Source organism: Mesocricetus auratus, unplaced genomic scaffold, assembly GCF_017639785.1.
Source record: "Mesocricetus auratus isolate SY011 unplaced genomic scaffold, BCM_Maur_2.0 Super-Scaffold_100019, whole genome shotgun sequence".
NCBI classification, from domain to species: Eukaryota; Metazoa; Chordata; class Mammalia; order Rodentia; family Cricetidae; genus Mesocricetus; species Mesocricetus auratus.
The window spans coordinates 23,047,866-23,062,975 of NW_024429200.1; the positions used below are offsets into that span (position 1 = coordinate 23,047,866).

General features: G+C 40.8%; 1 protein-coding gene across 1 annotated transcript in view; it reads right to left on the reverse strand.

The window, feature by feature from the left end:
* Window positions 1-6,020: 6,020 nt before the first annotated feature.
* Capza2 (capping actin protein of muscle Z-line subunit alpha 2) overlaps window positions 6,021-15,110 on the reverse strand; it is a 31,551-nt gene continuing 22,461 nt past the window's right edge. Inside the window, exons 7-10 of the mRNA XM_040728474.1 lie at window positions 13,687-13,765; window positions 12,639-12,710; window positions 7,621-7,683; window positions 6,021-7,413 (exon numbers count right to left, since the gene is read on the reverse strand). Of these exons, the coding sequence (XP_040584408.1) occupies window positions 7,273-7,413; window positions 7,621-7,683; window positions 12,639-12,710; window positions 13,687-13,765 (355 nt within the window). The 3' untranslated portion in view covers window positions 6,021-7,272. The remainder of the gene's footprint in view (window positions 7,414-7,620; window positions 7,684-12,638; window positions 12,711-13,686; window positions 13,766-15,110) is intronic.

Below are 15,110 nucleotides of genomic sequence, written 5' to 3' on the forward strand. Positions count from 1 at the left end.
GTTCTCACCTCCCCACACATCATTTTGTGCTGGTACCTTTAAATTTCTACCACTCTAGCTTTTAATCATCTAGAATAATTTCTGTAACAGAAAATTGTATCTAACATGAAGAGCTTCATTGAGGAAATATCAATAAACTTAAAAAATAGGATCTCACTATGTATCCCTGGCTGGCCTGGAGCTCGGTATGTACGGCTACCATTTCACAGAGATTCACCTGGGTAACTTCCCCATTGCTGAGAATAAAGGCAAGCACCACCATGTCTGTTTTGTTATTTCCCCTTTTGTGGACTAGGCTAGCCTCATGCTTGCTTTGTAGCCAAAGTTGACTTGAACTGATCTTTCTGCCTCCACTTCCTGAGTGCTCTGGTTAGACCAATGGCACCATCAGCAGCAACTCAGTATTAGCAAACTTTCCATCTGATTGATTCATCCTATAGTATCCTTCTGTCTTGTCTGGGACAGATTTTATACATATCCATATCCATGCAGTTTCAGAACGTGTCAGCATATACTGCAAATTTAAATGAGAAATAGAAGGTGTAGGACATACAAAATTAGAATGCTGTCATAAGCCATTGGCCAATACTCTGTTTTGGGGGGGGCAGTGTCTTATGTCGCCAGCCCATGCCAGCCTAGGTAAACAGTGCCTTAAACTCCTCTCACTCATCTCTTGCCCAAGTGATGGGATTATGGGCATATGCCACTATACTAAGCTTTCTGTAGAGAATTTATGTTCTGCGTTTGGTTTTTTTTTATTGGTTTTGTTCTTTGTTTTCCAGACAGAGTTTCTGTGTAGTGCTAGCTTTCCTGGAACTTGCTCTATAGACCAACTGGCCTTGAACTCAGAGATTCATGTGCCTCTATCTCCCAAGTACTGGGATTTAAGGCATGTGCCACCACCTGGCTCGTGACAATTTATGTCTTTTAAATAAATTTCAGTTTTCCTTTGTAAAGTGAGTATATATGAGCAATGATTTTATAGCTTTTTTCCTTGCAATACTGGATCATAAGGACCACCTGTATTTTGTCGTCTATTTGCAAAGAACTAGTTTTACACTAGAACTAAATTCATACCTAAGACAGCTGCCACTGCTGGACATTTTAGTGTTTGGGAACCAGGAGTCAAACCCTCATATTCAGGTAGAAGTCTGATGTCAGATGTGGCGATATCTTTCTTGAACAAATAAAGCCTGTCTGGGTGTCAGAGAATGAAGCTTGCCACTAGATAGCCATAGAGGTCCATACAGACAAGTAGGAAGTGACATAGCTGGGCAGAAACAGAATATAAGCAGGGACAAATAGGTAATCACTCTTCTTTGGTGAGGCGCTTAGGAGGTAAGGTGTACTGTGGCTTGCTCCTTCTCTCTGATCTCTCAGCATTTCCCTCTGTATCTGACTCCGGCTTTTATTATCTAGACCAATTAAGAAACTGGGCATTGGTGGCGGACGCCTTTAATTCCAGCACTCAGGAAGCAGAGGCAGGCAGATCTCTGTGAGTTCGAGGCCAGCCTGGTCTACAGAGCAAGTTCCAGGACAACCTCAAAAGCAATACAGAGAAACCCTGTCTCAAAAAAACAAAAACCAACCAACCAAACAAACAAAAAAGAAACTCCTTTTATATATTAGTGCCCATGTGGCCAGAACATTAAAGGTAGTACAGGGGCAAATTGCCCCATGAGGGTCCCAGTCTGGCCCTCAATAACTATACACAATATATACATGGCAATAAGTATAATGTCTAGTCCATAAGCATATGACAAATTCCAAGAAAATACTCCACTATCTATTCTTTCTTGATGAGTCAAAAGTCTTGTACCTAATCTACTATCAATTCTAATTTGCCTATCAAATTATCTTTTAAACCTATTATATTTAATACATCTATAGTGAGTTTCTTTACTGATTCTGGTAAACAGGGAAAACTATAATTATACTATTTAGTCTTCAACTCCCTCAGAGACCCAAGAATGAAATAATATTAACTGAGTAAGCAGGAAGTGCGAGCAAGCGACTTCCGAATAATGACAGAAACAGCTGGCTGCCTTGACAGTCACCCAAGATTGCTCTGCAACGTTGGGACATCCATCTTCAGCCAACAGGCCTAGCACATCTGACAGACATTCTGTGAACCAGGATAACCTGACAGACTGAACCACCCTGTCTTGGCAAGGTTTGTAGTCACTCTTTTTGGTGTCCTGTATGTCCAATTTGGACAATACTGTCAGCAGTTGAAGCAACGGCACTTTCCTGCCCAGTGGTTTACCTTTACCACAAAGAACTCAAACTCCAGTCGGAGCTGTGCATTCAGTGTGTGTGTTCACATTCAGCTAGGGGACAGCAGGTTAGCAATACATGAAGCCAAGAGGAAGGTGATGGCTTGTGCCAATTGGTCAGCAAGACTTGGCCGTATTTATGCATGTACCACCAACACCTGGCTATAAGACTTGGGGGGTATTGATAAAGATTTGTTTAAGAACTGGATATTTGAGGCCATGTTGGTGCCTGAGGGTCACACTACCACTGGAACCACACAGGTGGGAGTCCCACCTGGGCCCATGGAGACACATGGGCCTGAGCTGTGGCTGGGGACCATTTCTGTGTCCATGGCCCTGTCACAGCCAGAGTCTGTGTTGAGGTCTGTGGCTCGTGTTGTCATTGGGGACTACAGGACTGCCCAGAGCTGAAACAACACATGGGCCCAAGCTGGAACCCTAGGACCATGCTGCTGCTGGGCCTATCTGGATCTGAGAGGACAGGACTGCCCAAGGTCCTTCAGCAGCTGAGGTCTGTGTGGGTATCTGTTGCCTGTGGTACCAGAGGGGTCCACGAGAATGCTGAAGTACAAGGACTATCTCTGTTGAGCTGGCCCTGCTTCTCACTGGCCCAGGATAACCTGCCCCTTTTGCCTCACAGGAGAGCTGGCCCTGAACCTTCCCAGTCCTGGGATTAAGGACTCCGAAGGCCCCCATAGGAAAGCCACCCCACACCCCTAATGGGAGAGCTGGTCCCCACACTTGGGCGGGCTCACCCCACCCCTCACCACAGGCCTGGGAGAGCTGGCTCCGCTCCTCACCTGAGGGGTAGTCCCAGCTGCCAGTACCAAGCAGCTACTACCCAGAAACACATCCAGCTTGTAGCTGGCACACTCCAACATCTACCCTATGTATGGTCTCCTGGAGTATGAAGGGACTGATCCTGTGGAACCATAACATCGCTGGGGGTCCAGTATTGATGGTGTACCAAAGCCAGGGGCCTTGAACCTGACCAACAGCTCATTACACAGTGACCATTTGCAAGTAAAGCAGTTTGGACAAAAGGGTGTACTGGTGACACACAGCAGCTCATGGTGCCACCAAGATGAATGTAGAAGCAACGGAGAGGTGGGAAAGACAGAGAAACAAAGTGTTTTTTTCTTGTTTATTTATATCTTATTAAAATTCTTTTTTAGCTTTCCTAACTGGGCGGGCACTACAAGAGGGAGGGGCAGATAAGAAGGGACAGGGAGATGAATGGGATTGGGGCACAGCATGATGTGAAATTACCAAAGAAGCAATTCAAAAACAAAACAAAACAAAAAAGAACTGGGTATTTCAGTAAGTTTCCCAAGAACTCATCACTGTGAGACATATCAACTGTTAGAGCATTAGTCTTCTAGTAACTGAAGGGATCTAACTGAACACGCTCTCATAGGCTGGTGAGTGGGTGTGCTCCTCAGAAGTGGAAGACTTGTATTCAATGTGTGCTTCCTATTCCCCTGGGGGGAAAGTTCTAGTCACACTACAAAATAATCAAAGCTGACATTAAACCAACTAGCTCATTTTTGTTAGGCTATACACTTTGTTAGGATCAAAGTGTCTTAATGTCTTATTGGACATGTTGCAGTCCACAGTGACACTTATTAACTTTTGCAGGGGAGTCAATTGCATAATATGGTGTTTTCATGACATTTCCAAACTAGAAATCTGTTAGCTGTACTTTGTTTCACTGAGATCCCAGAGGATTCCCTGTCAGTTAGGTACATTTGTGCGCTCACACTCACACACCACACCCACACAGAGGGCCCACGCAGTTTACCAATAAGCCCTTCCAGAGAAACTTCTCTGGCTTGAGTTCCTTTGAAAGTCACCTTCTGTGACACTTGAGGTTGTGTGCATACCGACCTGATGTTGATACTGGGTGTTGTCTCCTACTCTCCATTTGAGGCAGGCTCTCACTGAATCTGGAACTTGCCAATTACTCAGCTAATCTGGCTGGCTAGCTTGGCCAATGGTGGTCTTGTCTCTGCTTCTCAAGGATTAGAATTATAGGAGGCTGCCACACCTGCCCAGACTTTTATGTAGGTCTTTACACTGCACCAAGCACTTAGCTTTATCAAGAGTCATCTCCCCGCCGGGTGGTGGTGGCGCACGCCTTTAATCCCAGCACTCGGGAGGCAGAGGCAGGCGGATCTCTGTGAGTTCGAGGCCAGGCTGGACCGACAGCCTCCAAAACAATACAGAGAAACCCTGTCTCGTAAAACAAAACAAAACAAAAAGAGTCATCTCCCCAGCCCCTGATTTTTCTTTTGAGAGGTCTCTTACTGAACATGGAGCTCACTGATATTGGTAGTTAATTTCTTCTAGTCTAGTAGTTATCAACCTTTCTAATGCTGTGATCCCTTAATAGAGTTCATGTTGTGGTGATCCCAAACAAAGTTATTTTCGTTGCTACTTCATGACGGTAATTCTGCTGTTATGAATCATAATGTAAAGATTTTTGGAGACAGATGTTTGCCAAAGGGTTTTGATCTACAGGCTGAGAACCACAGTTCTAGTTTATTCTAAACAGCTGATTCATTGAGGTACCATTTTCCTTATCTTTTCTCTCTTGAGTCATCTCCTTGCTTAACTAACTTGAATTCCAGACCATCACCTAACATTCCTCCTTTTCACTGTGAGTCATGCAATCTTGGCAAAGCAAGCACCCTGCTTAAATTCAGCTCATGTACTCTGCATACACCAAATGCTGCTTAACACCGACCCCTATCATCCCAAGGGGCATTTCACCTGGCAACTACTTCCTAGACTCACTTTCCCATTCTTCCAATGTACACCATTTCTTTCTTTAACTGCTACCCATTTCCTATAAAATCTAAAACCAAATCCTCTGGCCAGCCTCCTACTTCTAAGCACCCACCTGATTGTTCCTTTCAAAATAGTTCTAATTCTTCAAGCTCAAAATATCTTTATCTCATGTTTCACAACCATACTCTCAGTCAATCTCATGCTGCCTGTAAAGTTACCACCCATGTCCAAGCCAGCATTTTCTTCCATTCTACCTGGACCACTGTAGTAGCTTCCCAAGTTCACTGCCTCTCCTGTATGTCAATTTCCTCAACCTATGGCAAACCAGCCACTACAGTTCCTATTAAAACTATCCCTGAGTTTCCATCCTTCTTTTCCTATCAACAAAACATTCGGACTCTAACATTGTTTTGTTTGCTTTTGGTTTTTTTCAAGACAGGGTTTCTGTGTTTTGGAAGCTGTCCTGGATCTCACTCTGTAGACCAGACTGGCCTTGAACTCACAGAGATCCGCCTGCCTCTGCTTCCCGAGTGCTGGGATTAAAGGCGTGCACCCCCAATGCCCGACTCGGACTCTAACATTGTATAATCACTGTTTTGGCATGTCCAAATTTTTGGAGGAATTCCATGTTTCACATGCCAATTTAAAAAGTTGCATATATTTTCAAAAATATATTCTAGACTCTAGAACAGAAATATACAAAATAACTGGCTGCCATGGATATAAACCCATGCTAGCCCAATTCACACTAATTAGAAAATTTAAAGCCCAAAACAGAGAATTAATGTTACCAGTTCATTTTCCTTAGAAATCCTAATGCCCCAACTTAAAAACTAAAGAGAAAATTAGCCAAAACTGTCACAATGTCATATATTTGCAATGCTTTCAAAGCCCAACAGTGATTTTAAAAAGAAATTAAACATGCTCTCATTGAATTTTTAAAAATCTATACAATTCAAGCTAATGAAATATTTTATTATACATAGTAAAAGTGGTGTTTATTAAAAAAAAAATTCCAGGCCCAGATGTCTGCAGGAGTACATGAGAAATGGATTCCACTCAAGTATAAGCAGCAAAACTACTGAATGAAACCATAAACCCACCCACTCCTTACAGTAAATGCTAACACTCACCGAGGCTTGAATTCCTGTGGCGTCAGTAGATATATTTGAAAGTATTACAAACATGCTTATGATGCATAGGAAGATGGGGAACAAAAGATGCAGTTGCATACCAGGTGGACTCCCAAATTTTCTAATTTACAACTTGTTAAGAAGGACAATATACAAAGAAAGTATTTTAAAATAGTGTGTGATTCACTGGTAAGTGACTTTTTTACTCGAATAAATACCAAATTTTGCCATTTTAATGTCACAATGAAATTCAGTCTTCAATTCAAGAGGGAGAATCAACTGAGACATGGTCATGAGTTCAGGATTATATATATATTACAATCTGCCTTATAATACACTTGTGGCTTTGTGATAAAAATAACTCAGGGACATATGGAATTCAAGCTAATTTGCATAACTGTCACAAGAAAAAAGCATTAAATGCATTTCTGAAATAAGTATTCTCATTTAATTTCAGAATTTCAGAACAGAAACAGACCTTGGCCTTGTTTTAAAAAGTTCAGTTAGACACTAAGCTAGCTAGCTAACCTTACGGTGAAGGTTTCAACATAACTGGTATAGAAAACGCTTTCCCTCTAATCTCAATCTTACATAAGTGGAAGAGGTGACAGGAAAAGGTAGACAATTTCTTTAGCAGCATATATGGCTAAGTCCATCAACCACCTTAACTAGAGTGTGTTACTGACCCCACTAAAAATAACTGGGCTAACATCAAAGTTGCCCCTTTCATAAGCCAACGACAATTTCAGAGTCCCAGTAAATAAAATAATTTTGAAATATTTCAAAACTCTTTCAACATAACACGGAGGAATAACCTCTTCACTGTAAGGAAGGAGGAACAGAGTAAAAGACTCACGCTAACTCATTTCCAACTCTCTGAACAAAAGCAATAAAAACAATGGCAAATTAGCTAAGCTCTGTGCTCTAACCAAACTAGTCAATTACAGTGATTTAAGTGGTAACAGCCCATCTGACGGGCAGCCTGACAGTTCAGAATACTTTCGCAATAATTGGTTTTTGTTTTTGTTTTTAAACGCAAAGACACTAAAACAATCTGATCATGCAATTTTCATTTATGCATTCTGCATCTCTTTGCCAATCTTGTAGCTAAGGATCTTGTTCCAGTCGATCTTAGTACGTGTAACTGGCAACTGTCGACGTAAGGCTTTGAAGGTAGTGTCCGACATCGTCTGATAATTCTCACTGATGGCAGTCTACAAAAAACAGTAGTTAGACACTTAAAGCAAACCAAAGACACATTTACTTATAACACAGGGTATTTTCAGAATAACCTTAAGCACCCTGTTTCACTGCTTAACAGTGAAATAAAAATCCCAACATGGACTTAAAAGCTATTTAAAAGTAGCTACTCAATTTCGGAACCAGCCCTCAGTGAACACAGATACTTTAGATAATCATACCTGGTACTCATTTTCTGCAGCTTCTACAATCTTTATAAATTCTTTTGCTGTTTGCACCTCATTCTGAAACAAAAGTAAAAGTAAATAAAAACTGAACCACTGTACTTTTTAATTGATTTTTTCCCTCTAGTGATGGGATTGAACACAGAAATTTGTGAACGTTAGGCAAGCATACCACCACTACCCCACTATTTTTAAAGCTATGTTTAAGTTAATAAATTGCAGATGACGATTATAACAAAGAAGACAAAAGTGTGGCTGGGGAGATGGCTCAAGAGCTTAAAAGCTCTTGTTAACAGCCAGGCAGTGGTGGCGTACGCCTTTAACCCCAGCAGAGGCAGAGGCAGGTGGATCTCTGTGAGTTCCAGGACAGGCTCCAAAGCAATATGGAGAAACCCTGTCCCGAAACACCCCCCCCCAAAATCAAGCCTACTCTCAGTATTTAATTTATTAAGTGATCTTTTTAATAATATACAGAAGAAAAAGCCCAATTATAACATGTTAAATATAAATTCCTAGTTAATTAGTATGTTTGCCTAAATATTCACCATGAATTTTAAAACCCTAACAACCAAGAAGGGTGACACCAACTGGCAAGCTAAGCAATAGTGGAGAGACTACCTTAAATGCCCATTCCTGATAATGAAATTGACTACGCCATCCTAGAGCCTTCATCCAGTGACTGATGGAAGCAGAGGCAAACACCCACAGCTAAACACTGAACTGAACTCCTGGAACCCAGTGACAGAGAGAGAGGAGTGATGAGCAAATGGGCAAAGAATGGGCTGGTGAAACCAGCAGAGACAGCTGATCTGAACAGGGGAGAGCTCTTGGACCCCAGACCAACAGCTGGGAGGCCAGCATGGGACTGATCCAGACCCCCCTGAGTGTGAGAGTCAGTGAGGAAGCCTGGGCAACCTATGGGGCCCTGGGCAGTAGATCAGTGTTTATCCCTGACATTACAAATAGACTTTGTGTGTCCATAACACAAAGAGGGATGCTCTCTCAGCCTGGACTCTTAGGGGAGTGCCTGGACCCTGCCCTGAGCGAAATGACAGACTCTAAATATCTCCTATGTGGAAAGAAGTAGGGATAGGGTGGGAGGCTGGGGGGTGGTGGTGGGGGGGATGCGGGAGAGGGAACTGGGATTGACATGTGAAGCAAGCTCTTTTCTAAAAAAAGTAATATAAAAATAAAAGAAAAGAACATAAAAAAGAGCCTATTTTATATCTGAAGTACATTTACTCTAAATATTTTCAAGACAAATGTTAACATGCCAATAATACATATTATGCTTGTTTATTGAACAGAGCAGGCTTGAAGACAGTGGGCATGCTCTATCATAATCAACAGCTTATAAAACCAGCAACTGAATCTGGAGGGTTCTAGTACCCATTTAAAAAAGGGTGAGTTGGAGATTAAAACTCTTAAACACTGGAGGCACAAACTGTCACCAAGTTTATAAACAGATTAACTCTCTAAATATTTTAAGATTATTAATTAGCTGGAAGCTCTCTGTTAAAAACAAAAACACCAAGCACACACCATTATTTCCTCTAGTAAGTCAATCCAAATGGGCCTATCAGTCACCCAACAGGAAAACAACCTTCAAGCAAAGTTCCATTCTAAAGACTTATGAAATCTACTCAAAAATCTAAGCCAGCACAACTGTCTATCACCACTGTCTCGTCTTACCTCTCCAGGGTATGATCCACGTCAGTCTCTTTCCCTAGAGAGCCCTCTTCTTTACTCTGTGGAGTATACTACCCTGTGTCTCGTCTGAATTCTTGCAAATGAGAGAATAAAGACTAGGGAACTAATCAGAGCCCAGACAAAAATCCAAGTAGTAATGAAGTATCAATAGATAGCTATGTTTTAAAAAGTACTACTGTCAGCCGGGCGGTGGTGGCACACGCCTTTAATCCCAGCACTGGGTAGGCAGAGGCTGTCGGATCTCAGTGAGTTCGAGGCCAGCCTGGTCTACAGAGAGAGTTCCAGGACAGCCTCCAAACCAATACAGAGAAACCCTGTCTTGAAAAAACAAAATAAAACAAAAAAAACCAAAAAAAAAAAAAACCCTAGTAGTTTAGTCATTTGTAACAATCAAACTTGCAGTCATGTTAGGTATATCTATATTTGAGATAGATTGTCTTCAAACTCTTCAGAAACCTTCACAATATGGTATTTCAGATGTCTTAATAACAAGGTCTTTCATGACAGTGAGACACATAAGCTCCTGACAGCACTAATTTACTTAAAAAAAGGATGACAGGCATCAAAGAACCTCCACATGGTGTTTACTTTTAATGAAACAAAGTTAGCCACTGCGCAAGAAACTGTCCTCGCCCCAACTGCTGACAATATACTGTCCAAACTGAACAACCAGGACACAATTAAAAGCGACTATGGAATTTTGCCAAGACAAGGATAAGATAGTCATTCAAATTTCCTGCTTTAGAGAAAAGTCTGTCAGATATTCTAGGTCTGTAGGTCAAAGATAGATGCCTCAATGTTACAGTGGAACCCTGGGTAACTATCCAGGCAGCTAGCTGCTTCTTTGTCTTTCCAGTTTTAGAAGATGTTTGCTTTGCACTTCCTATTTACTTAGGTAATATTATATCCTTTACAGGCCTCTGAAAGAGTTAAAAGGAGATAAAGCGACAGTTTTTCTTGTTACCAAATTCCGAAAAGAAACTTACATAAGAGATGTAAAATATGTAAGGTTGAGAGACAAAAGGTTAAGTTGTTTAAGAAAATATTTTAAGGTCTAAACAGATAGTTTTGGGCTGGTAATACAAGTTAGGACAAAGATATAAATTAGGTACAAAACACTGAAATCACTGAGATAGGATAGACAATGGAATATTTTCTCTAAATATGGCAGATACAGATAGACTGGACATTGCAAATGTATTTCTTTTCATTGTGCCTAATTTTACTGTATTAGCGTTAAACCCTCTTTTTTATTTAGACAAAAAGGGCAAATGTTGTGGGATATCTGTACACTGTGTGAAGATGTATTGCTGATTGGTGTAATAAGACGCTGGATGTGCAGTAGCTAGGCAGGGGGTCCAGGTGGCACTTCAGCACAGAGAGGAAGTAGGAGGGGACGACTGAGGTGCGGGAGATGCCAACGAGACATGGAGGGAGGCAACACACACAGAATGAAGGAAAGGTAAAAATCCACAGGGCAAAATGCAGATTAATAGAAACGGGTTAATATAAGTCATAAGAGCTAGTGAGACAAGCCTAAGCTAAGGATGAGCTTTTATAACTAGTAATTATTGTTGCTTGGGAGCTGGCTGGTGGGATAGAGAAAGACTCATTACAAGGAGTTGGAGAGATGGCTGAGTTTGGCTATCCAGAGGATCTGGGTTCTAGTCCCAGTACACATATGGTGGCTCTTGTACTTCTAGTTCCAGTGGATCCAAAGCCCTCTTCTGGCCTCTGCAGGCACTATGCTCATATGTAGGAATGATTGTACACAAACAGACATATCAGCAACACATACATACTTTCACATAAAACTAATTAAATAAACAAAAAGAAAAGAGAAATAGGCAATGGATCTGAACATACACCAATCCTCTCCACCCTAAAAAGGAAATGGCCAATAAAAACATGACAAGGGTCAACTTAATTAACTATCAGGAAGATGGAAAAACAGACTTGACAAAAACTAGAGTCAACTGGGAAGAGAGAACCTCAACTGAGGAGCTGCTTCTATTAGATTAGCCCCTGGACAGGTCTTTGGGGGCATTTTTTGACTATCAAGATTGATGTAGGAGGGACCTGCTCATTGTATGTAGTACTCCAGGGCCCATGGTTCTGGGCTGTATAATAAAGCAAGCTCTGGAAGCCATGGAAGCAAGTCAGTAAATAGCATTTCCCCATGCTTCAGTTTCAGTTTTGATTCCCACCTTGGCTTCTCAAGGTGATGGGGGTGGGGTTTGAATGAGAATGGTCCCCATGGGCTCATGTTTGAATACTTGGTTACCGGCTGCTGGCTGTTGGGGAAGATTAGGAGGTGTCCCTGCTAGAAGTGTGCCACTGGAAGTGGGCACTGAGGTTTCAAAGGACAGGTGCCAATGCCAGTGTGCTTTCTGCTTCCTGTTTGTGCACCAGAAAGTGTGCTCTCAGCCAGCTTGCGTTCCAGTGCCATCCCTGCCTGCTGCCTCCTACAACAAAGGTGATGGAGTCCTACTCCTCTGTGACTGTAAGCCTCAAATAAACTCTCCAGTCCCGAAACTGCCTCAGTCATGGTCTTTTACCACAGTCACAGGAAAGTAACTAAGCCAGATGGGCTGTAAAGAATAAAATGAAATAAACGCTTCCTCAGGTTGCTTTCAGTCATGGTGTTTCATCACAGGAGCAGATAAACTTAGGAGAAAGAGCTGAAATCAATTTTCAGCAAGGAAGTAGAAAATATAGAGCCCCCACTACTGCTAGTGAAACTAAAATGGGGGTCACTCTGGGAAACAATTGGGTAGTAATTCAAATGTTAAACATACCACGTGAATCAACATTTCTATGTACAACAAAATATTTTAAAAAGGTCTACGCAAAAAATAGCACATGGATATCCAAAACAAGCTAGAAAACAGCAAGACTACACTGACTGGTGGGTGAATGAAGGTGTATACCCACACACTGCGATATTATTTGGCAACAAAAGGAACTGAAACCATAATATATGACAAAGACCAAAATTATTAAAAACTGAAAAATCACTAAAAGATTACAGTTGTATGTAATGTCTACAGCAGACAAACCCATCGTGTCAGAAAGCAGATGGTAGCACCTGTTGCACAACACAATAACCTCAAACTTTACATGAATACAATGCTATGAGAATTACCCCTCAAAAACTGCCCAAAATAAACAAAATTGCAGCTCCTCACCAACTTTAAACTTTAATCTACTTGAAAACTCTTTAACATCACTCAAAGTCAACTGTAACGTTTCTGCTTTACAGAAACATTAGGTTATTATATGGTCATTTTGTAACTGATACTTACAGACACTGTGAGGGAATCTTGTATATCTTTATGACTCACTAGCTGAACATTACCATCTTCATAATAATGAACCTGTTAAAAATAAAGCAGCCACATTACAGAAATATGGTTTCTAGGGCACTACCATTAAATCAGCAGACATAACTACCAGTTCCAGCTCAAACTCAGACTTTTCTGGTGGCTTTAGACCTCCAAACTCCACTAGCCATAAATCCAAAAGAGACTAAATATTCCTGCTATTGTACACACACACAGCAATTGTCACTCTCAGATATTTTACCTCATAGCTATTCTATTGGTGCCCAAACCTGAAAGGTCTAAAACTCATGAAATCTGATTTCAAACTTCATCCTGTCAACTTCTATTCTTGAGTCCCTAAATGAAGGAACAGGCACAAAAACATGTAAGGGCAACAGAACATAAGACTAGAAAGTACACCAGCGTCAGATGACATAGCTTCAGAACTAGTTCATTTTTACTCCTTTTCAGCTTTAAGCATACAGTTAATTTTCACTATGGGTGACACTGTGATGAGTGAACCCAAAGATCAGCCAGTAATTCCTTTAACTTGTATAGTAATATTAATATTCAAACAAGCACTACTTTGTATCAAATGTACTACATAAATATTGGAATTTACATTAATAGCCAGAGTTCAGTTCTACTGCATTTCAAACAAGGAGGTATTTAAAAATCGTATGTAATACAGTAAGATACTGTATATTACTATGCTTTGCCTCACTCCATTCATTTCAGATCACAGAACACACTCAAGTGCTGAGTTGAATGAAACTGTATGAAGAGGAGACCAAATGGCAGCATCTAATTTTAGCTCTGTTTTAGAAACTGTCAGCTATTCTTGAGGACTTTTCGTGACTAGGGAATTAAGTGACAGGTTATTTAAAAGACTTAGAGCACTACCTGTTCTTCCCACTGCCCTTAAAGAAAATCTTGAAAGGTTATGGTATACTATGAAAGAAAGTATGAGATGCTTAATTATGTCTTGGTTCAAAATCTTCTAGAGATCCTTAAATAATCAACTTCATACCTGAATTTTCAAGATGCCAACCACCTGTGTGGTGGAAGGAGTGACTGTAAACTTCCACTCTGACCTCCAACGACCATTCCTTAAAAATAAAAACAGCAGCTGTAAATAAGGGTAGGGAAAATAATTTGAATCAATATCGTTTCGGGTTTAAATTTAATGCTACAGTGTGAAAGATGATAGGAGAAAGACATTGGACACAGATTTTATAGTTACTGAAATATTCAAGAGATTCAAAGTTTAGTTTTAAGACACATTAAATCTTTACCCAAGAAAAGACATAATAAATAGAATTCAGAATTCTAAAACTAAAGCTTAAAGCACAATTGAAAACTAACGTAATTGTTTTAATATTTGTGTACATATGCATTTGTTCTGTGCATATGTGTATGTATCCATGTGCCATCCTATGCTCATGGCGGTCAGAGGACAACTTGTATGAACTGCTTCTCTTCCTCTATTATGTGGGTTCTAGGAAACACATTTAGAGCATCAGGTTCGGAAAGCAAATGACTACCTGCTGAGTCATCATCTGGCCCTAAAACACCCTTAAGAGAGTTTTAAACGACTTCTTTTTAAATGTTCAAGCAGGAGGGTACACGTGTTGACATGTATTAGGGACAAGAGGTCAGCTTTGGATGTTGTACCTAAGGAGGCATCTACCCCTTTTTTGAGACACCATCTGACACTCACTCAGAGCTCACCAGGTAGGCTCGGCTGGATTACCAGAGAACCCTAGGGGTCTACCAGTTCCCTTCTCCCCAGCTCTGAGAGTGCACCACTGATCACCCTTATGGTGGAAATCAAACTCAGGTCCTCATGAGTTACCAATTGAGCTATCTCCCCAGTCCTGAAGGAGATTTAAGAAAATAACTGAACTTTAAGTATCATGGCTGATTCCCAAACACAAATGGAGCTGGTTGACATCTACCAAATGACACAAAGTAACAGCAAATACTCAGGCAGATTTTGCTGTTTAGAAAAGGCTGCCTTTTCCAACATTAGGTTTCAGATTCCACACAAAAAGTATCACTTTCAAAAAGGTTTTTGGTACAGGTATACAAAATAACACATTCACAGTAGAAAATTAATACACAACTGGTTTACTGCTTTCATTCTATTTTTCTGACACTCTTTGCATAGAGATCTTTTAACCACCTTTTCTCTGTACACTAATGGCATTTCATTATGCTTTTCTGACTTAAAAAAAGGTTTCTATTAATGGATCTTTTGTACCATTCACTATAAAATTACTTCCAAGATGGGCAGTGGTGGCACACACACCTTTAATCCCAGCACTTAGGAGGCAGAGGTAGACAGATCTCCGTGAGCTCACAGCCAGCCTGATCTACAGAGCAAGTTCCAGGACAGCCAGAGCTACATAGAGAGACCCTATCTCAAAACAGAAACAAAACAAAAACCAAAAA